This window comes from Capra hircus, chromosome 13, assembly GCF_001704415.2.
Source record: "Capra hircus breed San Clemente chromosome 13, ASM170441v1, whole genome shotgun sequence".
In the NCBI taxonomy this organism is placed as follows: Eukaryota; Metazoa; Chordata; class Mammalia; order Artiodactyla; family Bovidae; genus Capra; species Capra hircus.
The window spans coordinates 38,817,706-38,845,440 of NC_030820.1; the positions used below are offsets into that span (position 1 = coordinate 38,817,706).

Sequence of the window (27,735 nt, forward strand, 5' to 3'; positions counted from 1 at the left end):
ACCAGCTCCTGGAGTACCCAAACTCATGTCCATTGAGTCGGTGATGCCATCCAACCACCTCATCCTCTGTTGTCCCCTTCTCTTCCTGCCTTCAGTCTTTCTCAGCATCAGGGTCTTTTCCAATGAGTCAGGTCTTTGCATGAGGTGGCCAAAGTACTGGAATTTCAGCTTCAACATCAGTCTTTCCAATGAACATCCAGGACTGATCTCCTTTATGATGGACTGGTTGGATCTCCTTGCAGTCCAAGGGACTCTCAAGAGTCTTCTCCAACACCACAGTTCAAAAGCATCAATTCTTCTGCGCTCAGCTTTCTTTATAGTCCAACTCTCACATCCATACATGACTACTGGAAAAACCATAGCCTTGACTAGATGGACCTTTGTTGACAAAGTAATGTCTCTGCTTTTTAATTGCTGTCTAGGTTGATATAATTTTCCTCCCAAGGATTAAGCGTCTTTCAATTTCATGGCTGCAGTCACCATCTGCAGTGATTTTGGAGCCCCCCAAAAATAAAATCAGCCACTGTTTCCACTGTTTTCCCATCTATTTCCCATGAAGTGATGGGACCAGATGCCATGATCTTAGTTTTCTGAATGTTGAGCTTTAAGCCAACTTTTTCACTCTCTTCTTTCACTTTCATCAAGAGGCTCTTTAGTTCTTCACTTTCTGCCGTAAGGGTGGTGTCATCTGCACATCTGAGGTTATTGATATTTCTCCTGGCAATCTTGATTCCAGCTTGTGCTTCTTCCAGCCCAGCATTTCTCATGATGTATTCTGCATATAAGTTAAATAAGCATGGTGACAATATACAGACTTGACATACTCCTTTTCCTATTTGGAACCAGTCTGTTGTTCCATGTCCAGTTCTAACTGTTGCTTCCTGACCTGCATACAGACCAATTGTTTTTCCAGCAGCAGGAAGCAAGGACACTAGAGATAAGGAAAATCACATCAAATGATGCCTGGTTTTTCTTTCAAAAGCCTAAATAAGCAGGGTGACAATATACAGCCTTGATGTACTCCTTTCCCAATTTGGAACCAGTCTGTTGTTCCATGTCCAGTTTTACCTGTTACTTCTTGACCTGCATACAGATTTATCAGGAGGCAGGTAAGGTGGTCTAGTATTCCCATCTCTTTCAGAATTTTCCACAGTTTATTATGATCCATACAAAGGGTTTGGCATAGTCAAATTGCACAATGAATAATAAAACACACCAACAAATACACTTTATATCAAGTGTCAAATGTTTAAAAACCACTCACCCATCAAATTGTACTGCCAGACTAACTTATTTTGTATGCTGCTGCTGCTGAGTCTCTTCAGTCGTGTCCGACTCTGTGCAGCCCCATAGATGGCAGCTCACTAAGCTCCCCCATCCCTGGGATTCTCCAGGCAAGAACACTGGAGTGGGTTGCCATTTCCTTCTCCAATGAATGAAAGTGAAAAGTGAAAGTGAAGTTGCTCAGTAGTGTCTGACTCTTCGCGACCCCATGGACTGCAGCCTCCCAGACTCCTCCGTCCATGAGATTTTCCAGGCAAGAGTACTGGAGTGGGGTGCCATTGCCTTCTCTCTTTGTATAAGTGATAGAATAAAGCTTTCCCACCCTCTCTGCTTGATTAACTGTTTCCCAGTGTTTCATGGTGAGCTGTTGCAAACCACTATCACTAAGAATCTCATTTATTTATTTTATAAAATGAGGCAGTGGAATGCACTTCCACATTTTAAAAAGATTTCAAACTTTATACACATTGCAGGTATAGTACAACATATTCCCACATCAGTTTTTCATCCTGTCTTACACACACTCACATACACACACATACACTTGCACTCCGTGTTCTAGGTGATTTGAGAGTCAGTGTGCTACTTAACCCGTCAGTGTGTACTTGAGAACAAGGTCATTCTCATGTCACCTCAGTGCAGTTGTCAAATGCAGGAAACTTAATGTTGATCCAGTACTTTAACCTCTAGCCCATATTCTGGTTTCACTAGTTATCCCTGGAATGCTACTTAGAGCCATTTTCTTTTTTATTCTTTAGATTCAGAGCCAGTCCAGGACCATGTGTTGCATTTAAATCTGTCCTTTTCCCCTCGACCTGAAATGGGTCTTCAGCCTTTCTCTTTAAGACCTTGACATTTCTGAAGGGCTCAGGCTGGTTTTTAGTGAGCTCTCCTCAGTTTGGTGTGTCCGGTGCGCCTGACAAGGAGATTCGGGTCGTGTGCTCTTGGCCCCCTAGAGGATGCTGTGTCCTCCTTGGTGTCCAGTCTCGGGACGCGCTGGCGACTGTGGCCATGTCCCGTGGGAGGTTTTTAACAGCCGTGATTTGACTAAAAATGAAGAATGAGTGAAGCGCAGGGATTGTTTAGATTTTTCAGGGGGATGAGTCCCTAGTTGCTCTGAAAAAGTCATCTAGCTGATGAGCCGGTCTGCTTTTTCAGCTGTGATGCACTTCTGTGCCCCAGGAAAGGGCCTCCCCTTGGTAGCAGGGGCTGCAAAACCATCATGTCCACGTGTCTGGTGTGGCCCCCCACCCCGGGCATGAAGAGCCGACACCCCCCAGCCAGGCTGCCAGGATGGCCGCCGGCCGTGGCTGTCCCGCCTGTTTGATGATGTGGTATTTGTGATTTGTGGCTTTTCTGAGATTCCCTTTTCGCCATATTTTGAAGACAGTCTTTCTCTTGAGCCAAGGCTGGGCCGCGATCAAGCACTGCCCTACCCAGGCTGGGACAGCGGCCTCTCGGAAAAAAACAGGAAATTAGAACTTATGCACTTGCCACGTATGGGCTAAGTGATGCCTTTCTCAGTGGTTCCATGTGGCTTGAATAACAGGGTAATTTTCCTTCCCAGAGTAAAATACCCAACCTAATTAAGATGTATTTTATTGGAGAACATTTTATTTCAGTGAATTATTTCAGGTCCAGCCCTGCTGTAAGCAGTTTCACAGATTCACTCATGAAACTCATTCCCCAGGTTTCTACTGGGCAGGAAGCATGTGGTGTCGGCGGGGCAGACGTGATGCGGGGTCCACATGTGGTGAGGGTGTGGGCACTTTCTGAACCTTGGACCATAGCCCAGCTTTGCCCTGAAGAAGCTCAGGGCCTGTGGGCAATAAGTAGAAATATGGCCTCATAATGTCACAAGAGGCTGTTGGAGGGTCGAGACCCCCCCAGTAAAGAGGAGGCCCTGCATTGGGGGAACCTGGAAGGTCACACAAAAGAGGTGCTTCGAGAATCAAGTCTTGAGGAACAGAAAGTGTTTACCAAGTGGTGAAGGGGGCAAGTTTAGAGAGAGGGTCTGTTGCAGAGATTCAGGGTTGTGGCAGATGAGGGTGGGCTCGTGGGGGAGCTGGAAATGGGAATGAAGGTTTGCGTGAAACTGGAGGAGACCTGGGGTGTCTGCTATAGTGGGTGGGTAAGGGGACTTCATGTCCTAAGTGCCAGGGCAGCCTGATTAGATTTTCTGTGATGGAGCAGGGTCTCCAAACGTGAAGGAAGAGTTTTGGGAAAGCAGGCCTCACTCCCCCTTATGAGAGGGTGTGAAGCCTGAAGTCCCCCGGCCAGTCCACGACCTGTGCCTCTGAGGACAGGTGCGCCGACCCCAGGAGGGCAGAATCAGGAGACAGAAGAGCCCGGGAAGTAGGGCCCTGCTAAGACCATGGAGCCCCTGGCGTGGCCCCCAGCTCACCTGATCACTTTCACTGCTCAGTTGCTCTTTAAGTTTTGATTTTGAAATACTTTCAAACTTCCAGAAATTTGCAAGAGTAGTTCAGAGAACCCTTATTTTCCATTTATGCCTATTTGCCAGTTGGTACCACTTTGTCCCCTGCGGTTGGATCCTCTCTGAGCCCGGTGAGAGCAGTGGATTTCACTCCCCTTGAGCACGTGCTTTTCCAAATGTTCTTCAGAACAGGGACCTTCTCTCACATCCCCACAGTCCTGTCATCCAGGACTGCAGCTTAATCTTTTTTTTTTTCCATTGTGAGGAAGTCTGTAAGAAAAAAGTCTTAGTTAACAAAGGTGGTGCCGTGGTAAAGGATCCACCTGCCAAAGCAGGAGATGCAACTTCAATCCCTGAATCAGTAAGATCCCCGGGGTTAGGAAATGGCAACCCACTTGAGGATTCTTGCCTGGAAAATCCCATGGACAGAGGAACCTGGTGGGCTACAGACCATAGGATCACAAAGAATCAGACATGACCGAACACAGCACACGTACTATAACAAAAGATTTTAACAAGTTTCACTTAGCCAAATACATCCAAAAAGAAATCACAGTACAAAGAAAGTGGTAAGACAAGGCCTCACCAGTTCCTATAGTATTAGTAATGTGTCTCAATTTTCAAAACTAACTTTAAAAAAGCTTAAAATTAACCTAAAATATTTTAAATGAAAATAAATGGAATGAGCAAATATAAGAAATGTCCTCTTTAATTTAGGGGTATGATACAGTAGTTTAAGCCACAGATACCAATTTTAATCAATTTTCCCAGTAACACCCTCTAAGTGTGTGTGTGTGTGCATGTGTGTGTACTCAGTCGTGTCCAACTCTCTGAGACCCGATGGACTGTAGCCCGCCAGGCTCCTCTGTCCATGGGATTTTCCAGGCAAGAATACTGGGGTGGGTTGCCATTTCCTCCTCCAGAGGATCTTCCCAACCCAGCGATCGACTCCATGTCTCCTGCATTGACAAATGGATTCTTTTGCTGCTGAGCCACCTGGGAAGCCCAGGACCCTCTGTAGCATGTTTCTTTCTCTGAGTCCAGTACCGTGAGTTTTGGGAGCATTGGATCTCTTTAATCCCTTTTAATCTGGAGCGATTCCTGTTTTTCCTTGTCTTTCATGACATCAATATTTTTGCAAAATCCAGGCCAGGTTTTTTGTTGACTGTCCCTTAGGTGGAACATATGTTGTTTCCTTATGACAAGTTCCTGGTCCCCTGCCTCCTGTTGGGATGCACTATAACTGATGCTGTTCATCTCGGGCCTGGAGGAACGTGGCATCTCTCTGGCCTCAGTGAGGTATTCACCTCACTCACCTGGTCCTGGCATTGTCTGGTTTTTCCACTGTTTGATTACTATCATTCCTCTTGCAATTAATCAGCCATCTATAAGGAGACATGACTGTTTCTTCTTAAGCCAATTAGAATTGGGTTTTCTGTTCCTTACGCCATAAAAGCCCCTCACTGATCCAAGGGCCTATTTATAATGTGGGATTAATTGCTCATTACCGTGGGGGAAACAAGCAAGCGATTATGATGAGAAAAATCGGAGGAGTTTCTTAAAAGCTCTAATTGTGGTCACATGGGAGCAGAGCTGGACCACAGTAAGTGGGTATCCTGAGAGGACTTATCATCCAGTGATGCTTCTTAATCTTTGAGTTTATTTTGCAAGTGATGACCCCCTCCCCCCAAAAAAAGATTCTCTGGTAGTAAAAATTACATCCTCAGTTCAAAATAGATTGATCATTTGTTGTATTGAGTAATGTAACATTTTAACTTCTTTTCAAGTAAGTCAAATTTTTGCAACAGTTTGCAAGATAGGTCCGTTGTTTCCATTTTTACCTGAAAAGTGTAACTTATGCTTGCAAAGAGTAGTGGTTATTTATAGGGTCAGAGAAATTTTCTTCAAAATATGTTTGTGGATTTTATATTGGCAAAGGTGTTTCTATTAATTGTGAATTCAGTACCAAGTGAGCAGCATTCCTAGGAGAAATAGGGAACCGGACTCTGAGATGAGGATTCTTGTAGAAGTAGTTGTCTGGGAGGTGATCTCAGGAAAGTGGGGCTGGACACAGGGAAGAGGGAGCAGCCATAAAAGTGTGTGTGTGTGTGTGTCTATGTGTGTCTGTCTGTGTCTGTGTGTGTGTGTCTGTGTGTGTGTAGAGACTATGATTGTCTTGGTTTGGCTGCCCCCAAAAGCAGACCGTAAGATAAGGATTCAAGTGCAGATAGTTTGCAAGGCAGGGTTTTATAAGGACCAAACTTTAATATCTCAGAGACATCCCAGTGCATTACTGTGGGTGTCACGGACGCTTCTGTCCATGCCACCAGAGCAAGAATCGAAAACTCTGGAAGTTGCAACAGTGACCTCTGGTACATAAAAGCAGCATATTGCAGCATGTCACAGTACAAATAAGGAGCCACTGAACAGAGCGGAAACAGGCAGTGGCCAAACGTCCTAGCAGGAGGGCAGGGAAGGTCCAGAAAGAGTCAGAGAGGCTCAGGCATGAGTTTGGGTTGATTCTTATTACAACTGGTCAGAGGAAACCGAAGTTCAGATCTCCCATGGCTGCAGTGGAAATTCACAGCAAAGAGAACCTTCGGTCACTTGTCACCAGGAGGTCGAGCAAGGAGGGAGGGCTGAGGCTTAGGCAGCGACCCAGACCCCGGCCGACATCTCTGCACCAGCTCTGAGCCCGTCATGAAGAGGGGGAGGGAAAAGGCTGTGTGAGCAAGCCAGCTCCCTGGGGGCTCTGAGCCCGTCATGAAGAGGGGGAGGGAAAAGGCTGTGTGAGCAAGCCAGCTCCCTGGGGGCGATTGGAGCCTCATCTCACGGGGACCTTGGGAGACAGCACAGGACAGCACCTGAGAGCTTTCCCACCTGGGTGGTCAGGGAGCCGGGAGTCACATACGTTCAGCATTTCACCTGCCCATGGCTACCAGCCTCGGATTCATCAACTTGCTGGCCCAGGTTTGCTGTGTGGCTAGAAGTCATGGCATGCAAATGTCAGGTGTGAAAACACCATGAGGAGGGGGCTGCCGATTAGGAATGTTCTCAGTGTCCAGTATTGTGGGAGCTCCATTCCGGAAGGGACAGGGCCAGTTTCCACACACATCACTACTGAAAACAGATGTGAAAAGAGCCCTGAGTACTCAACCAGGGACTGTGGGCATTAGATTCCTAAAAGCAGGTTTCTCCCTGTGCAGCGCAGCAACAGGAAGCGGGAGGCTGGAAAGGACCAATCCCTCTGGGAATGGAGGGGAGCAGACAGACAGTGGGGACCACAGACAGCAGCGAGATGCTGAAACCATTAAGGGTGCCGTGGTCCAAGGTCTGAGTGCACATGGAGGACGGGGTGGGGGGGGGGAAGATGACAGAGGTTTGGATGAAAGACCCTGCAGGACTGGGAGTGATTGATGGGCCGAGTGAAGCGGGGATTCAAGCCTGGTGCTGTCATTAAGAGAGGGGAGCCTGGACTTCAGGGGAAAGGAATGTTGAGTGGAAAGACAGCATTTCAGAGACAGAAAGCAAAAAGGAGTGCTTCTTTCTGTACTTTTTTGTAGACAGATCTTTCTGAGTTCAGCAAAGGGAGTGGGGAGGTAGGGGAAGAGGACCCCACAAACACTTTGTGGTTTGATTTTGCTTTGTTTTTGTTCCCCCTAAATTGGAAGCAGAGAAAACAAAGAGCTGTGATCCAGAAATCACACACGAGCCTGCCAGCTGAATGATTTGACTTCTGTCCACTCCTTTTGTGCACCTTAGTGGAATCATAGAGGGATTGAAAATATTCAAAAACAGGTAACAGGAAGGAAAAGGAAGCACTCATGCTCTGAGAACAGAGTCTGTGATGAAGCCTTGGTTAAAATAGTAGCTTTGGGCTGCGGGGGAGCCTTGTGTGTATAGATGGAGGAGTCCCTGATGCCCTAGCAGGCAGGTGAGATAAGGATATGTGGGTAAAATCCTTTTTCAATCAAAATGCCACAGACAGATTAGGGCCCTGTTCCGGTCGTAGCAGGGAGATAGCTTTGTCATAGCCAGACCCCGGGCCCCAATTTGGATTAGGCCAAAGGGGACTATGAAGGCTTCCCTGGTGGCTCAGTGGTAAAGAATCCGCCTGCCAATGCAGGAGACATGGGTTTGATCCTTGGGTCGGGAAGATTCCCTGGAGAAGGAAATGACAAGCCACTCCAGTATTCTTGCCTGGGAAACCCCATGGACAGAGGAGCCTGGCGGGCTATAGTCTGTGGGGTAGCAAAGAATTGAGCACTACTTAACAACCACACAACAACAAAGGGCACTGTGAGAAGGATGGTTTGGCCCTGCATTGAAGCAGACATGAATTATCTCCCTGGCTTTGACGGAAACACTCTCAGCCACTGGACAAAAGCAAGAGTGTGAGGTCCTCAGGAAGATAATAGAATTCACCTCTAATCCTCCCTTTTGTTGGGGACCTGATACACCATCCAAAGAGACAGAGGGCTTGTCTTACCAAGATAACCAGCTTGGGTGGATTCTCAGGCATATTTTCCAGTGTTCTGTTATCTGCAGTAACTCGAGGTCAATAGAAGCTGATTGCCGAGGGTCATAAATATCCCTGGCCCCAAAGCAAGAGTGCATGTGGGACCTTGATCTCAGACCCAGGGTTGAGTGTTTATCAGTGCTGACTGGACCTCCATGTGAAGGATGCTGGGAGGGCAGAGGTGGCTGGTGTAGGATGAAGGCGGGACTGGAGGATCAGGGGCAGAGTTCAGGAGGGTGGACCCATAGTGAGGAGGCAGCACTTTCAGGACACAGAGGGAAGGAGAGAAAGCAGAGCAGGAGCACCGCAGCTGGGCTGCTGTGAGAGAGAGAGCCTGGCCTCATAAACTGGAACTAAAAGCTCAAGAGCGATTAGGAGGCCTCAGGACTGTTGACTCCAAGCCTGTCCATTTTCTCCAATGCCACAAGGGTATAACCTGGTCACTTGGGGTGAGCCTTACTCTCCTGCAAAAAAAAAAAAAAAAAAAAGGTTGAGTGAGGGTGGGAGAACCCCAGAGCAGTAGTGGAACCTGTGTCCATGTCCATCCTTTCAGGGGTCCTAGGATGACCCAGCTGCCCTCCAGTAGTGACCTTAGTACCCATCTGACCTCATCGCTCCTGTGGAAGGAGAAGTCTACAGGGTCAAAGGCCATGCCTATCCAGAGACCCCATCCCCTGCCACCTCTGGCTCCAGATTCTTCACCCTCGGAATCCCTGTCTGCACGCCCCCTACCCTCGCGCACAGGCTCCCCACGTCCCTCTACCCGAGGGCTGGCTCCGCTTCTGGATATATAGTTAGTACTTTAGTTGCACCAACTACATTAGTACGTCTCCATAGGCTGCAGAGTTTGGGAGGGAATGAGAGATGGACAGGGCTTGGATAGGAAGGAGTACGTCAAGGCTGTATATTGTCCCCCTGCTTATTTAACTTCTATGCAGAGTACATCATGAGAAACACTGGACTGGAAGAAACACAAGCTGGAATCAAGATTGCCGGGAGAAATATCAATAACCTCAGATATGCAGATGACACCACCCTTATGGCAGAAAGTGAAGAGGAACTAAAAAGCCTCTTGATGAAAGTGAAAGAGGAGAGTGAAAAAGTTGGCTTAAAGCTCAACATTCAGAAAATGAAGATCATGGCATCCGGTCCCATCACTTCATGGGAAATAGATGGGGAAACAGTGTCAGACTTTATTTTTTTGGGCTCCAGAATCACTGCAGATGGTGACTGCAGCCATGAAATTAAAAGACACTTACTCCTTGGAAGAAAAGTTAGGACCAACCTAGATAGCATATTCAAAAGCAGAGATATTACTTTGCTGACTAAGGTCCGTCTAGTCAAGGCTATGGTTTTTCCAGTAGTCATGTATGGATGTGAGAGTTGGACTGTGAAGAAGGCTGAGCCCCGAAGCATTGATGCTTTTGAACTGTGGTGTTGGAGAAGACTCTTGAGAGTCCCTTGGACTGCAAGGAGATCCAACCAGTCCATTCTGAAGGGGATCAGCCCTGGGATTTCTTTGGAAGGAATGATGCTAAAGCTGAAACTCCAGTACTTTGGCCACCTCATGCAAAAAGTTGACTCATTGGAAAAGACTCTGATGCTGGGAGGGATTGGGGGCAGGAGGAGAAGGGGACGACAGAGGATGAGATGGCTGGATGGCATCACCGGCTCGATGGACGTGAGTCTCAGTGAACTCCAGGAGTTGGTGATGGACAGGGAGGCCTGGCGTGCTGTGATTCATGAGGTCACAAAGAGTTGGACACGACTGAGCGACTGAACTGAACTGAACTGAACTGGATAGGAGGGCTAGGTTGTCCACTGAGCCATCCCAGGGAAAAGTAGGGTGACAAGCCGGGGAGGTAGGTTCAGGATAGCCCCATGTCCTCACAGTCAACACAGAACCCTGAGGAGTCTGAAAAATTTTAAATCGTAGCCAGGCTTTCCAAGTCCTTACACAGTCCGTCTGCCATGGTAGGAGGATAGAACACATTTTAACAATTCGTCTTGTCGTTTTGACGTTTAACTTAAAAAAATTCAGACACAAAGTATGAGTCTCCGTTTGTCCTCTCGTCCCAGGTTCTGAAATGACTGGTGTCCACCCAGCACCCGCTTGGAGGAATGAGAGCCCAGGCAAGGCAATGGCACGCCGTCTGCACTGACCACTCAGACGCTCCGTCCATGGGTCCATTGACCTCAGTGCCTCTGCTCTTCCTTTCCCAGAGGTCTGAGCCCAAGGCTGTCATTGTGACCCAAAGCTCTCTCCCTCTGACGTGTGTCCTCTCACGCAAACACTCCGGATGAGAAAGGGTGATCCAGCTATGCCTTCCGCCCATCCCCCTGCTCTGCATGCTCACTGCGCCTGCCTGCCTGGCCTCCCTGCCCTCACATCGGTCAGACACTGTCCAAGAGGAAAGGAAGGGGTAGACCTTTGAGAGGAAACCTCTAAGCTTCAAACAGAGCCTTCAGAAACTCTGTGGTAGTTGTAGCCTGTGCCAAACCCAGTCATACTGAATGTGAAGCTGGATTTGTGAAATGCCCCAATTGTATGTGCTTATCTCTCCCAGCAAAACTGCAGAAGTGCCTGGCCAGCTGAGAGAGAGACTTTTAAACATGCCTGAACTTCAGAGGCACAATTTCAAACAAAAACCATCTTTTTGATGATGGCAGCAGACATCCCTGAGAACCTTACTGAGCTCTGTTTCCAGACTCTGGTTTCCATGACTCTTAGCCAACATAAAATATTAAAATTATTTTGGAGAGCAACTGTTTCTTTGTATATGTGTCTCCCTTGATAACACCGATTCTGACTGTGAGATAGAATTAAATACATTGTTCATAGGGCACTTACTCTGTGTAGAAGTGTTCCATTACTTTGGTACTGGATGGTATGCTTCCACTCAGCACCCCACATGGAGTGTGCAAAATCAGGAGGATATTTCCAGAGAAAGCTTAGCTATCCTCCAGCCCACTTCCTAAGAGCAAGGATGGGAATTTTAAGGGTCTAATCCCCATAACACATGATCCGGGTACATGCACAGACATGCAGAGAAGCCGACTTTCTCAGTCAGTTTTCTTTTATTGGGTGTTTGGCAGCTTTCTGTGGATTTCTTTTGCTTTGTGGTCTCCAGCGAAGCTGTGCTGGCTTGAACACATACCTGGAGGCCTCTCAAGGATTGTAATTTGTGCAGAAATGAAAGATCTGAGAAGTATGAGTAGCTGAGGATGTGGAGACAACAGCAGGTCTGTACGTTATAGAGAAAGGAGAGGCTTTCAGATCATGTACTTTGAAAGAGAGATCCAGCCACAAAGAACACATGGACCCCATAAACCAACACCTTGTATTTCAGGGCCATGTAAAGAGCATTTCGTCCAGCATGCATGGGTCACCCGTGCATGTTCCTGGCATCCGAACTTTCTGTGTTGTTCCTGAGGCTGTGTTCTTCATGAATTCTTATTCTTGGATGAAGCCATTCCCTAAAAACCCTTCCTTCCAGACTCCATGATGTCTCTGTAAAATCTCACACGCATTTATCAAGCACTTAAGTGCCAGGCGCCATGAAAGGTCCTGGAGAGACCACTGTGAGTAAGGCATGTGGATCCCCAGCATCCAGTTGGGTAAAGGAAGCTCTTTTCCTTCTCTCCACCCTCTAAGGATGTGAAACCTTCTGAGTTGAAAATAGCAGACTGAGTGTATGGCTTCTTTGAGTGTTCTTGATGCTACTGCTTAACTTGGTGAAGATAATAACCAGAAATAGTTCGTGTCTTAGTAGGAACAAATAATGTGGTTTCTTGGATAAAGCACTGGTTTCCGTCTGGGAACCTTATTTCTTACTTTTGCTGTCCTGTATGACTTCCATGTCTGAAGAATTGATTGAAAGCAGCCTCTTCAGATGGTGAATGGGTGAAGCTGGTGCAGTGGGAGCTGGAGTCAGTTTGCTCTGCTCACTAGAGTTGACTTAAATTTTCATGAATTCTGCAAGCTCACTGATATCATGTTGGTAATTTGAAATTGGCCATAATAAGTGAAAGAGGGGAATGAGAAAGTTGACATAAAACTCAACATTCAAAAAACTAAGATCATGGCATCCAGTCCCATCACTTCATGGCAAATAGATGGAGAAACAGTGGAAACAGTAACAGGCTTCATTTTGTTGGGCTCCAAAATCACGGCAGATGGTAACTGCAGCCATGAAATTAAAAGATGCTTGCTCCTTGGAAGAAAAGCATTAACCAACCTCAGTTCAGTTCAGTTCAGTCACTCAGTCGTGTCTGACCGATTCTTTGCAACCCCATGGACTGCGGCACATCAGGCTTCCCTGTCCATTGCCAGCTCCCAGAGCTTACTCAAACTCATGTCCATTGAGTCAGTGATTCCCTCCAACCATCTCATCCCCTTCTCCTACTGCTTTCAATCTTTCCCAGCATCAGGGTATTTTCCAGTGAGTGGCCAAAGAATTGGAGTTTCAGCTTTAGCATCAGTCCTTCCAATGAATATTCAGGACTGATTTCCTTTAGGATGGACTGGTTGGATCTCTTTGCAGTCCAAGGGACTCTCAAGAGTCTTCTCCAACACCACAGTTCAAAATTATCAATTATTCGGGACTTAGCATTCTTTATAGTCCAACTCTCACATCCATACATGACTACTGGAAAAACCATAGCTTTGACTCGACGGACCTTTGTTGGCAAACTCATGTCTCTGCCTTTTATGCTGTCTAGGTTGATCATAACATTTTTTCCAAGGAGCAAGTGTCTTAATTTCAGGGCTGCAGTCACCATCTGCAGTGATTTTGGAGCCAAAAAAAAAAAAAAATCTGTCACTGTTTCCATTGTTTCCCCATATATTGGTCATGAAGTGATGGGACATGATCTTAGTCTTCTCAATGTTGAGTTTTAAGCCAACTTTTTCACTCTCTTCTTTCACTTTCATCAAGAGGCTCTTTAGTTCTTCTTCGAATTCTGCCATAAGGGTGATGTCGTCTGCATATCTGAGGTTATTGATATTTCTCCCGGCAATCTTGATTCCAGCTTGTGCTTCCTCCAGCCCAGCGTTTCTCATGATGTACTCTGCATATAAGTTAAATAAGCAGGGTGACAATATACAGCCTTGATGTACTCCTTTCCCGATTTGGAGTCAGTCTGTTATTCCATGTCCAGTTCTAACTGTTGCTTCCTGACCTGCATATGTATTTCTCAGGAGGCAGGTCAGGTGGTCTGGTATTCTCTCTCTCAGAAATTTCCACAGTTTTTTGTGATCCGCACAGTCAAAGGCATTGGCATAGTCAATAAAGAAGTAGATGTTTTTTCTGGAACTCTTGCTTTGTTGATATCCAACAGATGTTGGCAATTTGATCTCTGGTTCATCTGCCTTTTCTAAATCCAGCTTGAACATCTGGAATTTCACAGTTCCCGTACTGTTGAAGCCTGGCTTGGAGAATCAAATTCCTTACGATTATACAGTGGAAGTGAGAAATAGATTCAGGGGATTAGATCTGATAGACATAGTACCTGAAGAACTATGGATGGAGGTTCATGACATTGTACAGAAGGCAGGGATCAAGACTGTCCCCAAGAAAAAGAAATGCAAAAAGGCAAAATGGTTGTCTGAGAAGGACTTACAAATAGATGTGAAAAGAAAAGAAGCGAAAAGCAAAGGAGAAAAGGAAAGGTATACCCAATTGAATGCAGAGTTCCAAAGAATAGCAAGGAGAGATAAGAAAGCCTTCCTCAGTGATCAATGCAAAGAAATAGAGGAAAACAATAGAATGGGAAAGACTAGAGATCTCTTCAAGAAAATTGTAGATACCAAGGGAACATTTCATGCAAAGATGGGCTCAATAAAGGACAGATGGTATGGACCTAACAGAAGCAGAAGATATTAAGAAGAGGTGGCAAGAATACACAGAGGATCTACACAAAAAAGATCTTCATGACCCAGATAATCACGATGGTGTGATCACTTACCTAGAGCCAGACATCCTAGAATGTGAAGTCAAGTGGGCGTTAGGAAGCATCACTACAAACAAAGCTAATGGAGGTGATGGAATTGCAGCTGAGCCATTTCAAATCCTAAAAGATGATGCTGTGAAAATGCTGCACTCAATATGCCAGCAAATTTGGAAAACTCAGCAGTGGCCATAGGACTGGAAAAGGTCAGTTTTCGTTTCAATCCCAAAGAAAGGCAATGCCAAAGAATGCTCAAACTACCGCACAATTGCACTCATCTCACATGCTAGCAAAGTAATGACCAACCTAGACAACATATTAAAAAGCAAAGACATCACTTTGCTGACAAAATTCTGTGCAGTCAAATGTATGGTTTTTCCAGTGGTCATGCATGGATGTGAGAGTTGGGCCATAAAGAAAACTTAGCACTGAAGAATTGATGCTTTTGAGCTGTGGTGTTGGAGAAGGCTCTTGAGAGTCCCTTGGACTGCAAGGAGATCCAACCAGTCCATCATAAAGGAAATCAGCCCTGAATATTCATTAGAAGGACTGATGCTGAAGCTGAAACTGCAATACTTTGGCCACCTGATGGGAAAAACTGACTCACTGGAAAAGACCCTGATGCTGGGAAAGATTGAAGGCGGGAGGAGAAGGGGATGACAGAGGATGAGATGGTTGGATGGCATCACTGACTCAATGGACATGAGTTTGAACAAGCTCCAGGAGTTGGTGATGGACAGGGAAGCCTGGTGTGCTGTGCTCCACAGGGTCGCAAAGAGTTGGACTGAACTGAACTGATAGAGTATTTCCCCTTCAAAGTAGGCAAATGCTAAATCTTGGAGGCTTTAATCCCCAGAAAGTCAGTTGTTGAATATTTTCCAGCATATCACTGATTAAAGGGAAAGATAAATATTCTAATGATGAAGTAGAAAGTGTGGAAAGACTTGCACCTTTGGAATGCGGATAGAAGAGGTGGAAATGTGCCTTTTGATTGTCTTCCTCACCCCTCAGTTGAAGCATCTTACTTCGGTCGGTCCAAAGGCCTCTGTTCCTTGTATTCATCTAGGATACCCCTACCAGAGGTGACATCCGCAAGTTCTGTCCTGGCTTGATGGGGCTTTTTCTTTATCAGTATGTATTTTATTCCAACGTCTTGGTGTTTTTTTTTTAATTCAAGTATAGTTGATTTACAATGTTGTGTTAGTTTCAGGTGTACAGCAAAGTGATTCAGCTATATTCTTCTTCAGATTCTTTTCCATTATAGGTCATTACAATATACTGAATATAGTTCCCTGTGCTATACAGTTCAGTTCAGTTCAGTTCAGTCGCTCAGTCGTATCCGACTCTTTGTGACCTCGTGAATTGCAGCATGCCAGGCCTCCCTGTCCATCACCAACTCCCGGAGTTCACCCAAACCCATGTCCATCGAGTCAGTGATGCCATCCAGCCATCTCATCCTCTGTTGTCCCCTTCTTCTCCTGCCCCCAATCCCTCCCAGCATCAGGGTCTTTTCCAGTGAGTCAACTCTTTGCATGAGGTGGCCAAAGTACTGGAGTTTCAGCCTCAGCATCAGTCCCTCAGTAGGTTCTCCTTGTTGGTTATTATTGGTTATCTGTTTTACATATAGTAGGGTATAACTGTCAAGCCACAGATAATTTGTGAATTTATTCCTCCCCTGCTTCCTCTTTGATAACCATAAGTTTGTTTTCTGTGTCTGTGAGTCTGTTTGTTTTGGAAATAAGTTCATTGTATCATATTTTAGATTCCATGTATAAAAGATATCATATGATATTTGTCTTTCCCTGGCTTACTTCACTTACTGTGATGATCTGATGATGTGAGATGATCAACATCCATGTTACTTCAAGTGGCATTATTTCATTCTTTTTTGCGGCTGAGTAGTATTCCATTGTATTAATATCTATAGCCTATCTTATTGATTCCTCTGTTGATGAACATTTAGGTTTCTTCCAAGTCTTGGCTTTTGTAAATAGTACTGCAATGAACATTGGGGTGCATGTATTTTTTAAAATTAGAGAGTTTTTGTCTTGTCCAGATACATGCCCAGGAGTGGGATTACTGGGTCATATGGTAACTGGGTTTTCAGTTTTTAAGGAACCTCCACACTGTTGTCCACAGTGGCTGTGCCAATTTACATCCCCACCAGCAGTGTAGGAGGATGACAGCTCTCTGTGGCAGAGAAGCAAGACACCCACACTTTAGGCAAAATGTCCTGGTTTGAGTTACCAGGTGTAGGCGACACTGTTTAGTCCTTCCCGTCTCCTTTGGGTACTAAGTGTTTCCATGCACATTGGCCTGATTTCCAACTGCCAGCTTTGCCCAAAGGCTCTCTTTGGCTCAGAGAGTCCAATCTGCCCACACCAGGGGTATGTGGGAGCAGCTGGTGACCCAAGGCCCCTTAGGGGTGGCTTCCCACCATTACCTGGGGGGAGTTGAATGAATATTCCAGCTCCCTGGCCCCTCAGTTTGGGACCCAAGGCCAGCCTACACTGGCTTTCAGAGCTCCCAACCCTGGAGGGCTGCAGTCCATTTGCCCCTGGCTGCTTGCTTGATGCTGCCCTTTGTACTGGCTGCCCTTCCTCTCCTTGACCAGTGCAGCATGAACCCACCTCTAATAAACCACTTGGATGTGAATTCTTGACTGGGGGTCTCTGGAGACAGTTTACTCAATGTTTTTTAAAAAGTGTGTTACTTCATCTATTGTATTTTCAGTGTGGACTCCATCCAGGTCCTGCCAGGTTATAAACCTTCAGTTAAAATGAACCACCAGTGTAGACACTTCTGGGGCTTCCCAGGTGGCAAAGTGGTAAAAAATCCGCCTGCTAGTGCAGAAGATGGTGCAAGAGACATGGTTTCCATCCCTGGGTCGGGAAGATCCCCTGGAGAAGGAAATGGCAACCCACTCCAGTGTTCTCACCTGGAAATCCCACGGACAGAGGAGCCTGGCGGGCCACAGTCCATGGGGTCAAAAGAGTCAGACACGAATGGGCGCGCATGCGCACACACACACACTCACACACACGCACACACACACACACCCCATTGTGGCCAGAGCACTTCGGGAAGGAGAGCTCTAAACTCAGGTGCTCACATGTAGACAGCAAACCCGAGGGAGGCCTGGAGGGTGTGACTTCCCTCCATGGTGTCCTCTGGGTTCAGGGCCGATGTGGCTTATGGGGCTTCTTCACTTACTTGTGGTCATTGCACATGTGTGCTGGCTATGACCACTGACTTCGTGGCGCTTTTCAAGTGTTAGGAGCTTAAAAGACACATGATTCTGAGAATGACCTTGGGGGCTACCCCTCTCCCTTCTTAGCCCTATTCCAGGCAGCAGCCCCGAGGCCCGAGGAGCATCACTCAGAAGGGACAGGGAGAAGGAGGCAGGCAGTAACTCTTGGATGGCCCGAGGGGTCAGATGAGGGCAGCAGGTGGGGGGTGAAGGAGCAGTTTCCCGTCGGTGGGGAGGAGGAGCTTTTAACAGCCAAGCTGCCATCCTGTGTCCAGGGCACATTCACTGCCCTTGGTGGAGGCGTCCACACCTGCTTTGTAGGCATCAGCAAAGCTTCTGCAGCATCTCTGTGAGACCCCCTGTTTTCCAAGGGGAAGGCCCTCCCCTGGAATTGGTTACAGGACAACCCTGTGAGTGGCTGAAATGCACAGTCTCACTGTGAACACCTTCCTAAAAAAATGAGAAAGATTATTTTTATTCTCCTCGGTTATTCTTGTAAAAGTCAAGACACAGAGCATTGTTTCTAATTCTCTTTAAAAACAGTTACTAAGAGCCTGGGAATACAGTTCTTCTCTTCTGGTTTCTTCCCGTAAATTAGTTTCTCTTTTCAACAAAAGATGTTTATGATCTTCAAAATGCTTTAAAGAGTTTGACGACTAAGAGAAAAAAATCAGTGCTGGGCAGGGAGACAAGATGCTCAAAAAACAAATTTTAAATTTAAATAACTTGAATCGTCCAGCCAGGGGCTGAAATAGAGATTTTTCTATCCAACTTGTAAAATCCTTGGTCATACAAAGATAATTACGGAAATATTCAGAGACCTTCCCAGGACCCAGACACAGACCCGCCCCACTGGCTCTTACCTCTTGGTAAAGACAAAAAACGTTCACAAGAGGGAGGACCTGCCTTCGTTGGAGCCGCTTAAGGAACCGGGCAGAAAGTGACATGCCTGTCCCAGGACCGGCCTCGACCTGACAGGTCCCCGGGGGGGTGAGTCACTTTCTTCTACTTCAGTTCGTTTGGCTGTAAAATGATTATAATAATGAGAGCTTGTTTACCAAGAGCCGAAGTCCACTTTGCCTCCCTTCATTCAGCTGCTAGAAGGAAGAAGGAAGACGGGAGTGATTAGAAAGCTTTCAGGGCCGACTTGCACAGCAGCAGGCGATGAGAAACCCATGACTCCAAGAAGCTGAGTCTTTTAAACCAGACTTGTGAGTGGAGGTTGCCAGAGTCAGTATTACTGCTGCCGCTTCAGGGGTTCAAACTTGTACCTGAGGCGAACGGAATAGAACGGTAGAGCCTGGCTAAATAAATCGGGGAGAGGGGGTGGCTGGGGTCTGTCTCAGATGCAGCCTCTCTTGCCAAGATCTGGCAAGCTGGAATTTTAAGCAACAGCTGGAAACTTGCCAGTGACTTGGCTCCATGGCTTGGTGAACTGGAGCCCGAGTGCCGGGTGTTCCAGCCCTGTCGGCCAGCCCTGCAGCCCAAGGTCAGGTGGTGGTACCCCAGCACCGTCCTCAGCGGCTGCCAGTGGAAAGGGCTGGAAGGCCAGCCGGGAGCAGTCCTGCTCAGCACGGTCCACACCACCTGGAGCCCGATCGGACGGCACAGTGAGTCCTGGACACTGAAATCCCAGGACAGACTTCACCTCGGCACTTGCTCTTGGGGCCACATGGAAGCCATTGCCAGGCTTCCTCCAAAGTGGCCGAGCCTGGCATAGGGGAAGAGTTGGGAATACTCGCTTCCTGCCTTTGTCCTGTAGTTGAACCACAGCGCCGGCTCTGTTTACATTCTTTCAGTGCTGTTATTGAAAGGGCTTGGCTGAAAAGTGTTCGCAGTGTCCTTCAGTTCCGTTCGGGTTTCTCTCTCTCTCTAGTGCTCAGCTAGCAACTGGAAAGATCCACTGGACACGCTGGGCTCCTTTCTGGAGACTCTGCTCCACTGTTCAGGGAAACCAGGAAAGGAGCAAGCTTCCACTGTGTAAGTCTGGAGGAATTTGACAGCCTCTCTAACTACCGTACCTTTTGTGTTTGTTGGTTCAGTCTGTCTGTGTACTGGGGTGGTTTTAGGATGAGACTGTTGCTGTAACTCCAGGCTAGGTGAGGGATCAGGTGAGAACCACAAGTGGAAAGAGAGTCTCCTTATCAGTTGTATTGGATTTCTGTCCATGTTGAGTTGGGGTGTCAGAGGCTATGATTTGGGAAGGAAACTGCTGCTCCAATAGGGAAGACCTGACACCCAAACTTCTTCCCGACCCACGAGAGCTTTAAGAATTCGAATAATGTGGATTTCATTCTCTGCAAAGGACCTGCTGTGGCCCTTGGCAGCCTGTCTTTGTCACCTGCTCTCATAGCCTTTTGAAGAAGCAGACATGGAACCTGCATCCTTCAGAAGAAATGTGATGCATCTGCCAATTCCACACAGACTCCAGGCTGGTCGTTTCCTTGAGAACCGCTTGAGGTGGACGTGTTCACGTTCAGTTTTCAGGAAGCTAATTAAGCTAGTAAACTTGAGGAATCCAGACTGCTCAGTGGTTATAGGCAATATCCCCTGCCTGTCCTGGCTCATCAGAAAGGGTTTGTATATGGAAAACTTCTGAACAGAACAAAGGGACTTAGGTCTGGCTGAGGAATGAAGTCTTGGCTCTCAACGTGCCATTCCTTCACTGCTGTGCAATGTCAAATTTCTTGCCGAGAAAGCATCTGGAAGGAAAAGAATTACAGGCATTAGGCTTGGATTCAAGTGTACTTTTTTATTTGTGTGCTTCTTGGTTGAAACAGTCAATCATTTGCCCCTCAAGGTTCCACTGTGGTCGTGGTTCTGCTCCGTGCTCTGAAGACAGCACTGTGTTTTCCTTTTGGGGGCTCTCCAGCCCCTGGACTTTGGTAATTAAGTGCTGAACTTCAAAGGGCCTGGAACTGAGGCTCCGTGCAGCAGCTGAGCCCGTGAACGTGAATCTCAGAGTCAACAGAATTGCCATGGAAAACTCACCAGTCTTCTCAGGAGGCTTTTGGAAGGTTGACCTTCATCCCAGAGGGATTCCGAGTGGAAAGAATCAGAGGGAAGACAGCTCTGAACCTTTAAAGGGACGGAGCCACAGAGATATAACTAGAATAGGTGACAACTCCAGAAGAAGGGGCGGGTCCATGCTTTGTTCTCATTTTCTGAGATGGAAACCATGGGTCATCGCAGCCCCCTGCGGATGTGAAGGAGTGGCAGGTCTTGGGGCGGAAACGTGCCTGTCTCCAGCGGTCATCGCTTCCTAATGCGAGCAGTTCTCTGCAACTCTTCTGTTTTTTGACATGTTTGTGGGCTGCTGCTGCCTCTGTCCCCCCAAAGTTCATGATGAAAGAGCCTCAGCAAACTGGCAGCAGCTCCTGTGTCTTTGGGGCCTTCCCACCCCACCCCTGCCACTGAACCCCTCTAAGATCCCCCAGACACGTTTTCATTTAATGTTTCCTTTATGGTCCTTCTACTGGGCTTGTCGAGGTTAGGGTCAGCTACCTCTGAGAGCCAGAGGGCAGTTTGATCATCGTTCCTGGTGCAGGAGGCTGAATCAGAGGTACTTCCTGAGTGTGCACTGGCCCGGGCGGGGCCCGCTGCCTGTGTACATGTGTGTTTTATTTATAAGTGGACGTGGAAGGCGTTGCAGCCGGGAGACAAGATTATTGGGTTTTGATGCCCCAGTGAGGGCAATTCCAAGCTCAAATAGCTGCAGTTATGATTCAGAACCTGATCATGCCCTTAAACTCCCCTCTGCGTTCCAGTGTCCACCCCGCCTCCTCTTGGGTTATCCTGGAGCTGTTTACATGCTGTTTCTTAACACAAACTGATCTCTGTCAGCAGGCACACAGGATTTCATCTGAAGCTTTGATTTCTTAGGAGAAAAGAGGGATTTCTTCCCGGTGCCCTTGTATTGACCTTGCCTGGGGGAAGAGGGCTGGCAGAGCTGTTAATGACCTCATCCCATTCCTGCAGGATTTTCTGGGACACGCAGGGCCTCACTCTTCCGCTGGCCTCTGTGATCGGCCGCATTAAGTCCGTGAGCTTTGGAGCAGATTATAGTGACATCTAGCATTGTCCCTCTAGGACTTGAGCGTGAGGTCAAGCAAACACACAGAGCAATCATTATGCTATCCGCAGTCCCCGGGAGCCTGAGCCGTCAGCTGGAGGAGCGAGAGGGGGGCAGCGAAGGTGGGGCCGAGTCTGAGCCATGGGCGGCAGGAAATCAGCCTGAAAGGAGATGGAAGGGCTTTGGTGGGAAATAAAACGGCACTCTTGTTGTTGATGGAAAAAGATCTTGGCAGGAGGGTTGTTGTGAGTGTTCTGTGGCTTAGAAAGGAATTTCCTACAGGCTGGACTAACCATCACACATGTCTCTACCTTCAGGAGTCCCCGGCGTGCAGGAGAGCCTCGTCGGGGGGCCATGTCAACTCAGACCATGGGCACCCGCAGTCTGGACAAGCGAGGAAGTTTCTTTAAGGTAAAAGGGAGCCTCGATCGGGGTTGCTGACGGGTGTCTTGCTCCCGGTGCCGGTGCCGGGCACATAGGGAGTTGCAGGACTGGGGAGAGGGGCGGGGGAAGCCTGCTCCCCGAGCCAGCTGTCTGGGGAGCTCGCCTGAGCCCAGCCACAAGCTCCTCCTGGCTTTGGTGGGAGACAGGGGCTTTCGTGAGTCCATGCTTCCGGACAGGCTCAGCACCCGGGCACGGGGCAATGCCACCTGTATGAGACAGGTGAGGCAACCTTCCCTTGTCAACTGCTCACCTGCTCCTTTTTCATTTGGATGGTTTTTGGTGGAAGCTGAGCTCGGCATCTGAGTGTGCTTTACCCTTGGCTTGATTCTGCAAATCATTTAAGCGCTCATTAAAAGAAGAGAAGGACACACAGATCCCTGGGCCTTACCCTAGACCGACTGAATGCTTTTGCTGGTGTATTTTATCAAACACCCCCAGAGGCCTCTTAAGAGAGAACCCAGGCAGCATGATGAAAGCTGGACCACATTTCTACATGCCTGTTGATGTCAGTGGGGGATCTTGCTAGGTTAATGAGATGAGCTTCTCAGTGGGTATTTTATATACTCTTGAGTGTGTGTTTTAAATTAAGACCTGACAATTGTTTCTAATGTACGCGAGGGAATTAATTTTCTTTTTATGGTGTTTGCTTTGCTTCCTCTCACTCACCCTCCAAATAATGCAAACTCATTGTAGAAAATTTGGAAAATGCAGAAAATGTAAAATCAGAGGGACACGGAGGTAAATCGTGCATTTGCAGTGTGTCACAAGCAGCTGTTCAAATACCAGGTCTTTTCCTCAAAGAGGGAATGAAATAGAGGCCTTCTTATTTTGGAGGAAAACTGACTACATTTACTGATTACCCCACCCTGGTGGGTTGTTGATATAGAGTAACTCACATTTAGATGCTTCCTGTTTCCAAGAGAACCAAACCTGATTTCCTGTGTTAGTTCTGGGCTCCAAAATTTTCATCAGAAAAGCCTGTTGGTAAAGCAAAGCCAAGTTCATTCAAGTGACTGTCAGAAAAAGACATGGCCAGAGCCTGGGCCTGTCAATGTCTAGGCAAAGAGGGTTAGGAGGTGTCTTTACAGGGTTTAGACGTCCATGCCCAGGCTCTTTAAGCTGTGCTTTTTCAGACAGAAAATTGACTGGGTTTCAGCAAAGTTTGTGGTCACTTAGTACATAATACAGTTCAGGGTGGGTGGATGCAGCATGTCAAGAGTCTTAAAGGGAGTCTTCGAGAGTAAACCATTGATCAGCAAAGCTGTTTTCCCAGGTGAGCAAACTAGTGTGCCAGGACAGATTGTTTTGTAGGAATTTCCTGCCGTGAACAGCAGATTTATTTATTGGTTTACAATAACTTCCTGGAAGAACTAGTCAAGTCATGTTGACACAGATGGTCTCGATTCTCAGTCCTGACAGTTGAGCTTTGTCAACGTAGCTGTCTTAGTTCACAAACCACTTGGGGGGCACAAGAGGGGCCCCGCAAGTGTCCTATGGACCAGGCGCTAACTCACCAGGCTCCTGACTCATCTCCAGTTCTTGGATTCTGTCTTATGCTGAGATATTCATTTCATCTTGCTGGAAGAGGGTAAACCCAAGCCTCCCTCCCCTGAGACATTGCCTACATCCGCCTCAACGTCGGCTTGTCCGTAATCACCACCCTAGCCTAAGGAAGCAGAGAGTGGCTGAATCTCATGTGGTGTTGAAGTCCAGGTAAAAGGAGAAAACGGAGTCCAAATTGCCTTTGAAAATCCCTAAGGAATTTATTGGACCCAATACTACCTACTGTTAAGTTCAACATAATCAGTTTTTCCTGCTGTCCTGGGGAAAGTCTTTTTTTGTTTTAATGTGTTTTCAGTTGAATAACAGGTAAAGTAGTTAACTTGCTATGTCCTATGAAAGAATCCATCAGACAAGAAGTGATAGACTGAAGGAGGTCTGCTTCTTCTCTCCTGAGTCAAATGCCCTTGAGGAAAATGTGACAAGTGGCCTGAACTATATAACTTGGTATTGTTTCCCCTTCCCCACCACAGAGCTTAAAAATCGTTTTGTCTGTTAGATGCTCCAAGTTGATAGTTACCTTATATTTCTTTTCCTTATATGTCTCCTTTTTTTTATAGACATTGTTATTCTTTACTATAACTATTTTAAATTAGTTATCATGGAATAATAATATCATTTGTTATTATAATATTGAAAGTGAAAGTGTTTGTCAGTCAGTCGTGTTCAGCTCTTTGTGACCCTATGGTCTGTAGCCCGCCAGGCCCCTCTGTCCATGGGATTCTCCAGGCTCTTGCAATCTACTGGAGTAGATTGCCATTCCCTTCTCGAAGAGATCTTCCTGACCCAGGGATTGAACCTGGGTCTTCTGCATTGCAGGCAGATTCTTTATTAGATAAATATTATTAGCTATTATTAATTATTCCATAATTTTTCCATGTGGTAACCTGCAAAGATGGAGTCAGCTGCCCTTTGGACCTTTAATATTGACCCCTTGGAGGTTTGTTGTGAAAATGCCAAGTAGTGTTCAGCTGCTGAAATGAGCTGTCCCTCAGCACAGCCCAGAACCCACTAGCTCTTCCTTTATTCCTCAAGCTTCATTTTGACTCACATTGACCAAGCACCTGTGAACAGCCAGGCTCTGTCCTAGGCACCAGGGAGAGAAAAACCAGAAGCCATCCCAGACTTCACGGAGCTCTGGTACCAAAGCAGGATATTAATCCAATATAATAGTAAACCCATAATAATAATCATAGGAGAAAACAGTGCTTCGTGAAAGAAGTAAAAGGGACTCTGAGGACAGATAACTCGACATGGGTCTCAGAACAGTCTTTCCTAGAAAGTGGTGTCTGACCTAGAGCTGAGGTTGAATCTAGGGATCAGAGTGACTTTCTTGTGCCACTGTCCTTCCACCCTCCACACAGACTCACGATGCCCTACATCTGGGTAGGACCACTTCATAAATGTGAGAATTCACGGTTACATTCTTAACTCCAGCTGAATTCCACACACTCATTATCCCTTTCTTGGTCATCAGGGCTCGCCTGATTTTGTGCAAAGCGTGGATCCTTGAAAGGCAATCACCAGACCTCTTTTTCAGCCTCATCTTCCCTACCCCGTTTGTGCTTTTAAGCTAGAGTTGCTAACTACTAGCAGTGAGCCTCGATTTGTGGCTTTGCCTCTGTCCCGGCTCCTGGAAGTGACTCAGCTAAGTTGCAGGACATGAGGTCCTGGGTAAGGCAGATGGTCTGAACATTCTGAGGTAATTGAGAACACCCTGAGGTTATGGTGCTTGTGGAGTCTCATCCTGGAATCCTGGCCACAGAAATCCAGTGCTGAACAAACACATGGTCCATGGCCCTTCCCAGCATCATTGCTAATGTTCCTCAACCACCTGTGAGAACAGTATCTTCCTGCCCTGAAAGGTCTTACCTGGGGGAGACAGCAAATTTATTTGCACCTACATCAACATGGACACCGATAGCTGTCACTTTGCAAGGCCATGTGGTGTGGAAGAGACTGTATAAGGAAGACATCATCTGGGCTGGGAGAGTTGTTGGTGGTCCTGGCCCAGGGCTGAGCAGCTCCTCGTCGTCTTGGATGCTTCCTTTTGCTGGATCCCTAGCTTCCCCAAGCCACCTCTCCCCTTCCCCATCCAGGCAGCCAGTGCTGGCAGATCCCCCTCAGGTCTTCAAGCTCCACCCCTCCTCCCCTTCCCTGCATCCTCCACCCTACCTAGGGTCTGGTTCTTTCCTTGTGAGTACCGCAGGTGACGCTCAGAATCTGTCTGCACCACCTCTGAATGCAGATGGTTGGTTGGTTGGTTCTTTCCAATGATTCCATCCATCCGTGTTGCCTGCTGGCAGACCCCGGCTCTGTGCTACACCCAGGACCAGATCTGCACTCTTCACCTTGACATTTAAGGACTTTAGATCTCCTCCCAGCTCGTCCTTCACCCATCCTGCCCCTGTGTCCCCTTGGGCCTGCTCCCATAGCCCAAACCTGCTATGTCCTTCCTCTTCCCCACCCTCTGCTTTCTCCCCATCAGGTTCCCAGCTGCCCTTCCAGGCTGGCATCCACCCCCTTTCTCCATTGACAACAGGGGGCTGAGCTGGTGTCCGCCTGGTAGTAGAAATGTCCCATAGACCTAGCCGTGGGCCACAGCCTAGTGCCAGGACATCCCCCTCCATTCATAGTTTGAGCTCTGCCACGAGGGACTCATTCTGTCTTGTGTTACCATGTTTCTGACCCTGAGGGGGATCCTCTTAGAGCAGAGAAGATGCTGGAAGAGAACCAGTGTGACTGCCGCCAGGTACTTGCTTCCAGGCCTGCCTGCCCTCGGCCACCCACATGTTGGTAGGGTTCTGGGTTGCTGCATGGCTGATCCCTCTCCTTCCTTTACTCCTGGGACAGGGGAACGGCTGGTCTTAACTGACCAGGAAGAAAATGTGTTTGACCACAGGGCCCCTGCTGTCCTGTGCCTTCAACCCCTCATTCATCCTGTAGGGAGATGCCCAGAGCCTGGACTCACAAACCATCAGGATGTTCGAGGGCCCAGTTCAGCAGCAGAGGCTCCGTTTGAGAAATCCCATTTTGGTCATTTTGCACAGTTGAGATAGCAGGTGCATGACGTTTGTCTTTCAGAAACAGAAAGCCTGGGGTTGGAGTTCAGACAAGGCTCGGAAGTACTCTCTCGGGCCCCATGAAGGACAGAGGTGTGACTGGCTTTGAAGAAACCTAGTTGCTAAAATCTGACTCTGCAAAGTAGATAAACTGGGGGTGATGATTTGCATCACCCCAACCAACTTTCCTTCATGACTGGTCTCTCCTTGGCATTGAAAATGCTGTTTTGAAATACTGTTTTCAGTACTCTGTTTTGAAAACTTTACAGGCACATTTTCAATAGTCCAGAACCGGCACCCCTGCCCATCTCAGGTCTCAGGGATTCCCAGTATTTGAGTTTTAAGACTTTCCTTTGTGGAAAGTCACGTCTCCAAACGCACCACCTAGGACAAGAAGTCAGTGTGGTGTAACAGTCATCAGAGATGGCGGGGCTACAAAAAGCAATAGATAGCCTGTAGATAGATTCATCAGTACCATCTTTCTAGATTCCATATATGTGCATAAATGTGTGTTAGTCACACAGTCATGTCCGACTCTTCGAGAACCCCATGGACTGTAGCCCTCCAGGCTCCTCTGTCCATGGAATTCTCCAGGCAAAAATACTGGAGTGGGTAGCCTATCCCTTCTGCAGGGGATCCTCCCAACCCAAGGATCGAACCCAGGTCTCCCTGGGTCACATTTCAGGTGAATTCTTTACCAACTGAGCCACCAGGGAAGCCCAAGAATACTGGAGTTGAACTTGGTCAGGAGTTGAACTTGGTCTCTTGCATTGCAGGTAGATTCTTTACCAGCTGAGCTACCAGGGAAGCCCATATGTATTAATATACAATATTTATCTTTCCTTTCAGATTTAATTCCCTTTGTATAACAGGCATATGTTGATATATGGCAGAAACCATCACAATACTGTAAAGTAATTATCCTCCAATTAAAAAAAAAGTTTTCAAGAAAAGGAATGGATGGAATCCCAAATCACATTTTAGTAGTTTCATGGATCAAATCCCTACATGGATATGTGGGTGCTTAAAAGTCACAGATGTGAGCATTTGTCTCCCAATGTGTCCCCTGGATGGTGGACTTCTGTCCCCTGACTCTGACCAGGAAAGGATTAAGTGCTTTGCAGTAGAAACAAAATAGTGATTAGAGATTTGGTCAGA

The 27,735-nt window shown here is 47.2% G+C and overlaps 1 protein-coding gene across 7 annotated transcripts in view; it reads left to right on the plus strand.

Moving 5' to 3' along the window:
• RIN2 (Ras and Rab interactor 2) overlaps positions 1 to 27,735 on the plus strand; it is a 204,280-nt gene that overhangs the window by 83,480 nt on the left and 93,065 nt on the right. Inside the window, exons 1-3 of one of the 7 annotated variants that reach the window (XM_018057248.1) lie at positions 18,356 to 18,429; positions 19,316 to 19,419; positions 21,829 to 21,922. In XM_018057248.1, coding sequence (XP_017912737.1) covers positions 21,866 to 21,922 — 57 coding nt within the window. In that variant the 5' untranslated portion in view covers positions 18,356 to 18,429; positions 19,316 to 19,419; positions 21,829 to 21,865. Of the gene's footprint in view, positions 1 to 18,345; positions 18,430 to 18,632; positions 18,651 to 19,315; positions 19,420 to 21,306; positions 21,634 to 21,828; positions 21,923 to 27,735 lie in introns of those variants that run through there. The other 6 variants (XM_018057249.1, XM_018057251.1, XM_018057252.1 and 3 more) reach the window with 6 other exon arrangements.